General features: G+C 39.5%; 1 protein-coding gene across 1 annotated transcript in view; it reads left to right on the top strand.

Moving 5' to 3' along the window:
• The first annotated feature begins 3,519 nt into the window (after positions 1-3,519).
• Positions 3,520-10,728, top strand: part of LOC139740315 (cilia- and flagella-associated protein 410-like) — a 97,786-nt gene continuing 90,577 nt past the window's right edge. Inside the window, exon 1 of the mRNA XM_071650909.1 lies at positions 3,520-3,703. Within this exon, the coding sequence (XP_071507010.1) occupies positions 3,624-3,703 (80 nt within the window). The 5' untranslated portion in view covers positions 3,520-3,623. The remainder of the gene's footprint in view (positions 3,704-10,728) is intronic.

The raw sequence follows: 10,728 nt of genomic DNA, 5'->3' as shown, positions 1-10,728 counted from the left end.
ACAATACCGTAAATTATAAATGCACATTGGAAAAGCATTACATGCATTTCACACACACGTATTGTCAATGGAGGGTAGGGGTGTTGATTTCAAAATTACGGCGCAACTGAGTGCATCAAAATAACCCACGCGTTTGAAGCAGTTATCTTGGTCTGGACTCTTGGAGCGTGTTAACCCCGGAGCGCTCCTTGTACATACTGTAGTTATACTATAGTATAATATTGTGGGAGCCAACGCGTAGCGTTGGGGCTGGTCGCAGTTAGGAGCATGTAACACTGCAAATCACATTTTTAACGTGCGCTTGTGAATTCAGAGTGTTTTCTTTACATGTGAGTAAAATATCAGGCAAATTGTGAGATATTTTAAGTAATTTTATCTATTGATAGAAAAACATTCGGGTGTCGATGTGTTGGACACCCTCTTACTAGAGTAAGAACCTCAATTTTCGGCCGGCCTCAAATATCCGGACACTTACCACTTACCACAAGGCAGTAAAGTCGGCTGTCACAACACAAGCATATCACATCGTTTCACATACTAGCACACTCGTTCACCACAGGAAAGTGCCTGAGTCACCTCCAAAAATCCATCTAAAATCCCAAATTTTGCCGTCATAAATGTGGAATCACCGCAACTTTTCCAAAGCGAGCGCGAATTAGGTCCCGTGTAAAGAATAGGGGTCACCAAAAAAGCGCTGAATATTGAAAAAATCACGCCGTTCTGTTGCGAGATTTCTTGCTTATCGCAAGCTTAGAGTGTGATGGTATCCTCAAAAACACAAAAGAAAAACAAAATCTCCATACGTGTCGATGCAGTGAATAAATGTACAGGGGCTGAATGCAAGTGCAGAGTCCCCAAAATTCGGACACGAACAGGCGCCACAACAGCCCCGATGCAACCTTGCGCCAACAAGGTATGGCGCGCACAGATTTTTCAGCGGCTTTGTATGCGTATTGACATTGCGCACGTGTCCGAATTTTGGAGACGCTGTCCAAATTTTGGGGAATTGACAAGGTGATAATATTTGGAGATTTTGTGAAATTTTATGAGTAAGAACCCCAATTTTCGGACGGCCTCCAATATCCGGACACTTACCACTTATCACAAGGCAGCAAAGTCGACTGTCACAGCACAAGCATATCACTCGCACACTAGCACACTCGTTCACCACACGAAAATGCCTGAGTCACCTCCAAAAATCCATCCAAAATCCCAAATTTTGCAGTCAAAATCGCGGAATCGCCGCGACTTTTCCAAAGCGCGCACAAATTAGGGCCCGGGTTAAGAATCGGGGTCGCCGAGAAAGCGCTAAAAATTGAAAATTACGCCGTTCAGTTGCGAGATTTTTCAAGCTCAGAGTGTGATGGTATCCTCAAAAACACAAAAGAAAAACAAAATCTCCGTACGTGCCAATGCAGTGAATGAATGTACAGGGGCTGAATGCAAGTGCAGAGTCCCCAAAATTCGGACACGAACAGGTGCCGCAACATCTCCAATGCAAACTTGCGTCAACAAGGTATGGCGCGCGCGGATTTTTCAGCGGCCTTGTATGCGTACTGACATTGCACGAGTGTCCGTATTTTGGAGACGCTGTCCCAATTTTGGGTAATTGACAAGGTGATAATATTTGGGGATTTTGTGAAATTTTATGATCGGTTTAACAAAATCAATATTGGGAAAAATTAGTTTGATATATGTTTGTAACAAACATTATTATAGATTTCATTTTGTGGAAAATTATTTGAGTTGAATAAATATTGCAAAAAAGCTTAAGTGTCCGAAAATTGGGGCTTTTACTCTACTACTGAATAAATATTGCAAAAAAGCTTAAGTCAGTGTCCGAAAATTGGGGCTTTTACTCTAACAAGTTAACGTTAACTAGTAAATTTTATGGTAGTAACGTGAGATCTGATTCTGAATTCTGATCTAACTAACTTGTTAGACACTAACGTTACACAGTTCATTATACATTGTAATTTGTAGGGAGCTTTAGATTTTTATTTTTAGATGCGCGGACGTTTAAAGGAAAAAAAACATGCTCTGACTAGAGTCTGAGCATGCGCAGAAGCGCGCGTCAAGTCGATCAATTTTTAGCTTGCGTCGCCTGAGTTTTTCACTACGCGTACTGGGCCCTGTTTCATAAAGCTGTTCGTAAAGTTACGAACAACTTATGAGCGACTGGTGATAAGTTCTGATGTGCTAGACCTATACTTATCAGAATTTCCATAATTCAGCACAAGAACTGATCACCAGTCGCTCGTAAGTTGTTCATAACTTTACAAACAGCTTTATGAAACAGGGCCCTGGACTATTTTTACGTCCGCACAGTTTGCAACAACGCAGAGAACTACTTCCTGTACTTGATGCACCGATCATATGGGGGCGCCATTTTATTTTTTATACATTGCGTCCCAGCACGCAGCAGCTTAACAACGCGATGCAGGGGAGAGGAGAGAGAACGTCCATCACACTCGTCATCTCAAACGTCCGCGCCTCAAAATCTAACGTTAAAGCTCCCTGATATTTGTCACAAAACGCTTCATGATTCACTGAGCTGAAATGCCCCCCAACCCCCACTCGACATACGATACGAGTATGAGTACGACCTTACCTTGTTGAAGTCTTGGCCGCCTCCGCCTCCTAATATTGTTACAAAACTAATTTTGATGGTTGATTGTTGATACGATTACGATACCGATGCGATCGCTGGTTCAGACGGGGAGTCTCTAGATACACACTTGCTGGATTTGTCATGTTTGTTCCGGATCCGATCTGCTAATAAAACACATCCGCAATAGAGGTCTAGTGTAACTCGTTAGGTATCAGCGCAGCGCATAGCATAGCAATATTTAGCATACAGCATTCAGTAAAACTGCAAGCTCGTGCGTGTTGTGTGTAGCTGGCTAGCTCAAGCGTTTGTTGTCCTCTCACTTTAAAATGGCCGCTATAAGATAGTTAACGAAAACATTTTGCGATTGGGTTAACTTTTCCTGCTACCAAATTTTGTGGCCAATGAAAAAACTCGTTAGTGCACTTACCTCCTCGAGAAATGCATGCCGGGTAAATACGCACACTCATCGCCGATGCGGCGGCGATTTTAGCTACGGCCAACAGGGAGTTAGCCTCCCCGCAACGCTGGGGATGAGCAGATTGCAGAAGGATGAGTTGTAGCTATTAGCTGGTGCACGCGCGAACTTTCAACAGTTATGAATGAGGCATGTAGTTGCCAACAACGTAAACCCTAGTGTTATGTTTTGAGAAAGACTTCAGCTCTACATAGCCAGCGATCGTGTACAAGGGACTGAGTGAGATCGCACCATCCATACATCCGCCCGCACGTTAGTGGCTAAAAGTAGCTCACCTACCGCTGGTGGTGAAGAGAGAGAATCGGCGACTAACGCGACGAAAACCGACCGAAACGGCTAAATTAGCCAACGTACGTGCGTCCTTGTTTTGTCAGGGCAACGCAAACGCCGCGTCGATTTGAAGCCCACATCGTTTATACTAGTCTAGTACTATTCCTCGAGAGCTTCCCTGCAAGCTGCTGGTTCCACTACAACTTTGTTCGCGGAATTTGTTGATATTTCTCTCCACATACATCAGAGTCACATTATTCTTCGACCATGGTGAAGCTGACAGAGGGCATGGTGCTTGCAAAAGCACGAGCATCAGACCTAGAGAATGTCAAAAAGTTGAATTGTTGGTGAGTATTGCAGTCATTGACTCATTGAGTTGCGGTGGTGGGAGGCTACCGGCTAGCTAGGTTGTTCATGTTCGAGACACCGCCATGCACAGCGGGCTACACTTTTGTCAGTTCCTCGATTTTGATACAACAGTACAAGCGGGAAGCGCTCAAGCGCTCCCCATCCCACGACGCTGTCAATTTATGTAGTTAGGAGTCTATTGCTCTGCTCTGCTCCTCCTCCTCTTTTCTTCGTCCTCTTCATCTGCCTCTTTCACTCTTCCTGTGGCTAAAGATTCTTTTAACTTTTAAAACAGATCTATGAAAGGGTGTGCATGTGTGTGTGTGTGTGTCACAAAGCCTGAAGTGAAGTGCCGAGCCGGGCGAGTGCCCTACATCTGTATACTAAACTATTACATAATGTGCAACTAAAAATCCCACTGACTGGAGCTGGAATTGTTGGTGGTACACTGGTACACTCACAGTTTGTTTGATAGCCTGAACAATCCTTCCAGTCTTCAACTAAAACTGTAAGAATAAGATTCCAGTGACATATCGATCGTGAAGAAAAAACAATCGATTGTAAAGTAAAGGAATCCTCCTGACATAAAATGACACACGCATGTGAATGTTGCATTTTACAGAAGAAATCACTTCATTCGTCAATTCGAGGGCCACCAAAGAGAAAAAAAGTTAGTGTTGCGCCCTGTAGATCTATACTGTAAAAGTGGATATTTTCGCGCAACTAAATTTTTCGAGCTTGGCCGGGTAAGAAGAGTTTCGCATGTTTTTTTAATTCCGCGGAATCAAGACATCCCACGCAGGAACATATGCGCGAAAATTTAAACACCGCGAAAATTTCCACTTTTACAGTAGCTAAGTCAAGAATTACATTTTGCAACCATCTGAATGACACTGAGCTATAAATCGTCATGGTTGCTTGGCACACATACATTGTACAATTGTACATGTGTACAGAGCTCTGTAACTTATCATCTTACCATAAATAGAGCTCTGTAACTGATATTGCTTGCATAATGCTCATTGTTAAAATTGTTCAACATCTATTTTGATTTTGCATGCAAAATTCCATAAGGATTGAATGTTTTGAAACTTTGAAACAAACATTGCAACACGGTCCTAACAACGTGGAATAAATCATTGTCTGCCCTCACTTCCCATTGAAAGCCGTTTCTGTATTGGCATTATATTTTTATGCAGGATATGCACAATGTGTGTACACACATACATGTTCCATTGCATAATATCTAATTTTGGTCATTATGCAATCAAATAGAATGGAAATGTAATGCAAATCTTGATCTGAATGCAGGGCTGCAAACTCTCATGCATTGAGCTTGAGACTTGCACAATTCACCCAATTCTGACTGACTCACTCTAAGAACTGATTCTCATGCCGAATCTCAAAAATAGAAAGGAAAAAAAAATGTCTTCAAAATTTCTGATATTCTGAATATATGATATGTACCCAAGCCCCAAGTTTCGAGATTATCCCGCCTGCGCAAAGCTTAACCAGTGAAAATCTTTCTCAGTTCTCAAGCAAAGAGATACTGTATATTGGATTACAATTGGTTTGTGGAACAACTATGATTGATAACTATTGCAAGACCAGGAGGGGGTGTTTCATAGAACTTCAGTCATAATAGTGACAACTGTTTTAAAGTATGAATGCACCAGATTGCAATTGCCAAAGTTCCTTACAGTGGAAGGGGGACACCCCTCCTCTTCCACACCTCCTCCCCCTCCCCCTACTTCGCTCCCTTGGGGCTCAGTCACTCCAATCCCTTGCAGTGTCTCTATTGTTCAAGCAAAAACAAAACAGTAGATTTTATTGAAAAATCTTCACATTTTTTCTTCCTCATTTTTGCCCTTTGATAAATTCACTTAAACATACAATCTATCTTGGGTCAGGTTTTTAGTAAATTTACTTGTTTTAATTTTCTATGAATTTAAAATATAAATAAGTCCTGTGGTATGTAAAAGCGTAATTAGTAGTAGGATTGGTTACCGGTACCCATCACTTCATCTTTTGGGCCTGCAGTATAAATGTCTACGGTGAGAGTGCACAGCAGGCGGGATTGTTCATTGGAGAGGAATAGGCGAGGTAGCCTGAAGATTTCATACCAGGCATACCAGAGTCTGAGGAAAATAAGCAGGCTGTCAAAACTAACCCACGTGGCAGCGACCAAAGACAGATCTCTTCCCCGCTGTGCGGTTCTTGGTTTAGACGATGGTGTAAACCTCCTTCTGTGGAATAGTGGCTGTTGTGCCTATTTATGCAGAAGAACGGTGTGTTCCCTCTAGCAGACATACAACTGTTCACTGTACCTTGGGAAAATGAAAATAACAGTTTTACAATATGAGTAGGGAACAGTAGATGAATCGTACAGCTGTATGCAAGGTTTACGCCATATATTTTGTGAATTTCGCGCATCAGGTTCTATTCACAAATTTTCCAACATATTAAACTATCAACTCTAATCGTGAATGAGCTGCATTATACCTGTTTATATGTAGCAGTACAGTACGACACATGCATAGCACGCAAACATGATTGTGTACAAATTGTATGTGTCTAAATCATGTTTATGTGAGTGTACATTGTATACATGTACTTTGAATACCTTGAATGTCTACTTTAGGAACATTTAAATGATCCTAGAATTATTTCAATAATACAGGAATGGCAATGTCGACACTTTTTCGTAAGTTTATAGCACTTTTGTTTTCAATGCAGGATTGCTAGTTTTGCTTTATGAAAACTAGTGAATGATAGTAATACACATTTTTTATACCATTGCTGTACTATACAATCGCTAATGTAACCACTCATGAAATCGTGGGGAAGTTCCAATTTATGATGAATTAGACTCGCCAAATATGGCGCACTTATAGTGTATACCGTAGGAGGGGTACAGCAAACATAATACAATGCATGGTATACCTTCTCACCATACATTATGTACATGGTATCTTGTCAGAAGTTGTGTATCCAGAATCAATTTCGAGCTACATCTGTGGTGGACAGCAATGTGTGGTGGTATAAATGTCTTAGATTTTCAAGACTATCCATAGAGCGTTTCTCTTTCTAATGCATACCTGGTACATTAAAACTTGAATGACATGTTACTTAAAAGTTTAAATGTCTCAGTGACTTTCTTGTTACGCTAGATTGAAGATTTTATGATTTGTAATTACAGTGTAGTTTGTATTGCAATTCTATGAGATTCTTTGGTTTCATTTTGAAACAGCATTTGTGCAAGAGTGCTTGAAGATGTTTTCGCTGGGCCATTTTATCCACTTCAATGTGATTATCATTTTCAGTGAAATTTTTCATGCACACGGTAATAGTGTTTTTATTATACTGTGGACAAATATAAGTAGCATCTTATCACACAGTAAGTGACAAGTCTATTGAAAAGTTATGGTAAGCATGTACCTTCTGCTTCTTTGACATCATTATGCCACATTTTTTATACTACTACATTGTCAGCTCAGATCAAACATATTGTATAATGCAGATACATTTACATGTATACACTATGGCAAATCAATGCAATAATCAGTGTACACGCAGCAATTTTTCATTTTGTGTGGAACCCCAAAAATGGCAATAAAATTAGATTTTTCTTTTTTCTGAGTTTGTGATAGACTAGGAATTATTCTAGCATAAAGATATGAGGAGGTCACTAACCCAGCACAATGAAAGATGGCATTTATCATTTCCTGACCTCTGTCCCTTTACTCTGTTTAGTAAAGGGAAGAGATTACAGATGTTTGCAAGTTTGAATTCATGCATCATGATTTCACAAACCATCATTGCCTCTAGGGATTTACATGCAGCCACAACCAAAGTACTTTTTCCTGATTTATGCATGGATGAATTACTGTGATGGAAAGTCAGTTGATTAGAGTACAAGTTACTCTACCTGTTTAAATGGAGCTATTTGAAAGCAGTTTGTTGATCATGTGGTGGCCTTCAGTTTTCTGATGAAATGGTGCTTGCCAGATACTGTACTGTACATGACTCTAGTTCTGTGCACTCACTTGGTCCGTTTATGTTGTCTTGGTTGCATGTATCTTTTACTTTGCTATTCCAAGAGGCACATACAAATTGTAGCTTGTATACATGCATTTAAGAAGAGAATTTCTTGATTTTATGCTCTGTTCACAATTTTTATGAACACAAGTTCATTGAGTTATTGAAAAAAATCTATAGAATAAAGCAATTGTGTACATTTGTTAATGTATGTACAGGTTATGCAACCTAATGTTTCTTTTCCTTTCTTTTTATTTCATTTTTCTGTCCCCACTCTTTCCTTATCCTCTGTCGTGTGTTTTTCTGTACCTCTTTTGATATTTTCCCCTAACTATTAACTCTACATATTGCACCCATCTGCTTTTGAAACTCATCCAAACATATGTGCAGTGTGTGCATGTGCTGTGCTGATAAACTGTATGTACCGAATATTTCTTGAGGTTTTTATTTTTGAGAAATTTATGTTGCGTGCTATTCAGGAATTTAAAAAGACACAAAAAATATCAACTCTGATCACGACATGAATGTGACATCACGCATACATGTCTTAGTCAGACTGTGTTTTTACAATCGTGAATTCAATCACTCGCGAAAATGTTGGGAAGTCCCGATTCACACACGCAAAAAAAAAAAAAAAATTAGACTGGCTATTAAAATAGATGGCGTATAATGGGAGGGGGTATATTATAGAGTTTTTCAACACTCTAAGATAGAAGAAAAGAGAGAAAGAAGAGGAAAAGAAGCCAGACCTAGCTGTGTGGAGGAAAAGAATGAAATTTTGATGCCCTCCACTCCCATCGCTTTTTACTTTAGGTGAAATGGTAGTCTAAAAGCTCTCTTGACACTGCAGAGATTTCATGATGCATAAAAGGGTTGTCTCTTCAGTCAGGAATAGCTCAACACATATTTTGTATGTGGATTGTGTCCACAATGTTGGCTTGCTTTGTAAAATAATTTTATTGTTGTTCATTAAGCTTAATGAAGTGCTAAGGGGATAATGTGTTTACGCTCGAACCTTTTTACTTGAGCAGTAAGAACTTCACAATTTACACATTTCAAACCTGCATGAATAAGTCTGTACAGTCTTAAAATTAGGTTTCATGTTCTTTTTAAAAAGAAGTAAAACAGAATGAGCAAATCAAGAAACCTTGCTTTCAACAGCCTTTGCCTTTTATGAGCCTTTTTCTTTTTTTCTTTCTTTTGTTTTTGTTTGTTTTCTTTCTTTCTTTCTTTCTTTCTTTCTTTTTGCCCAAAAACTTTTTGGAAGCAGAATGTTGTGTACAGTTGTACTGGTACATGGTATCTGTCAGGTCTTTGAAATGGGTAACTACACCATGTAGTTCAGTATTTCCTTTTACATGAAGATGGTTGAGGTCCTGGTGATGTCGTGACAAGGTCAAGGACAATTTTCAGCTGACTTGCATGTGCTCATGTTGTGCATTTGATGCTAAGAAATCAAATTACTGTGCGCCAAAGGATGCAGTTGTTTTCATTCTTATTTTGCCGTTCGGTGGCTCTTCATCAACAAAATTGTTGCATAGAATGCCGACCACTTCTGGCAGTACCCCTCAGATCCAGAGGGCTAAATTGTCTCAATACGAACAGAGACTTTGCCATTACTGATTTCTCATTTGTGAAAAATGAATTCCACTTCCGATATTCCAACAGCGGTGGTACATGTACTTTTTTTTCTCCCCCTGTTTCGTTTCTGAGTGAGGAGAAATTCTATGACCTTGATTGTCGTATTGATGGACCTCCTAAAATGCACTAAGAGCCATCTTTGGCCGAGGGGTAATGAAATTTGTCAGACAGTGCTTTGAGTGGGATGAGAGCCTTGCCGAGGTTGTCATCATGTTTTAGACGGGGATCCATTAATCAATTAGCGTCAAATTGCAGTAGTTCCGCCATCTATCCACCTTGTACGCCCAGAAATACCAGCATTGTGGGAAGGTGTAGGAGGGGTGGCGTCACATCGCCGTGTTTCCTATTGTCTGAATGGAAATGAAATAAATAAGAGACGATCTGCTGTGGAATGAGCTGCAGAATTCTTTAAGCGTACACATCACATTATACCACATTTTAGTGTATCTGTTGTGTATATTTTGGGTAATTAAAGGGCAAGTTTATAAATATTTTGAGTAGCATACTACATTAGTTGTACGGTTTAACTGTTACTTTTGATTTAGCATGATAAAAATGCTCTTAGTCTGTTAGTTCTGAGCAATTCTTAAATATGTATTGAAAAGTTAAATTTGCAAGAAACAACACCATGTAGTGAAGGGATGGTTTATGTCTTATGGCAAATACACATACCATAGAGAGAGGTTAATTTGCATGAGTGTAGTCAAATGAAAGGAGTAGGCCTACGGTACAAGATTGAGAGCATTAGTAAACTAATTTGGATAAAAAGAGAATGTTCTGTTGCCCTGTCAAGGCAGGGGAAGTAGACAATTTAAGAGAAATCAAATATTTCTAATTCAGTTCATAACATATACAGTATCAAGGTTCAGATATATGCAGTCACCTGCATGGCCATGTATGAATGAATGAGAGGGATCTTTCCCAGCCAGGTGATAGATTGACTAATAATAATTCGTAAACATTTGTCAATCATTGCTTAAACTCAGTTGGTCTTTTTATGAGTATGTTTGAATTCTCTCTTTAAAATAAAAATAGTGAAATTGATTCTTCAATGCTTTGGTCTCATCTGCAAGACTCACTTTAATAGTGCATTATACCAATGATTGAGTGTATTTGTATGTCACTCATACTTCTAGTTGACCAAGTTCCATTGGCTCTGTGTTGCACACAACATTTTTTTTTTCAGTGATTTATGCATCTTGGTTGTAATCTTTAATAGTGGTATCATGAAATGGTTTTGCTTGTTATTGTTTTAATGTGAAAGCTCTTGAAGCAAGTGTAATTGGAGACAGGTTGAAAAAAAACTGGTAATATTTGCTTACCGTAGCCCTCTCACTCACTGACA

Source organism: Diadema antillarum, unplaced genomic scaffold (genome assembly GCF_040938485.1).
Source record: "Diadema antillarum isolate AM-2024a unplaced genomic scaffold, OU_Dant_1.0 seq00000847_RagTag, whole genome shotgun sequence".
Classification (NCBI taxonomy): domain Eukaryota; kingdom Metazoa; phylum Echinodermata; class Echinoidea; order Diadematoida; family Diadematidae; genus Diadema; species Diadema antillarum.
The sequence above is the reverse complement of the archived record's forward strand: the minus strand, read 5'-3'. Positions and strand labels throughout refer to the sequence as shown.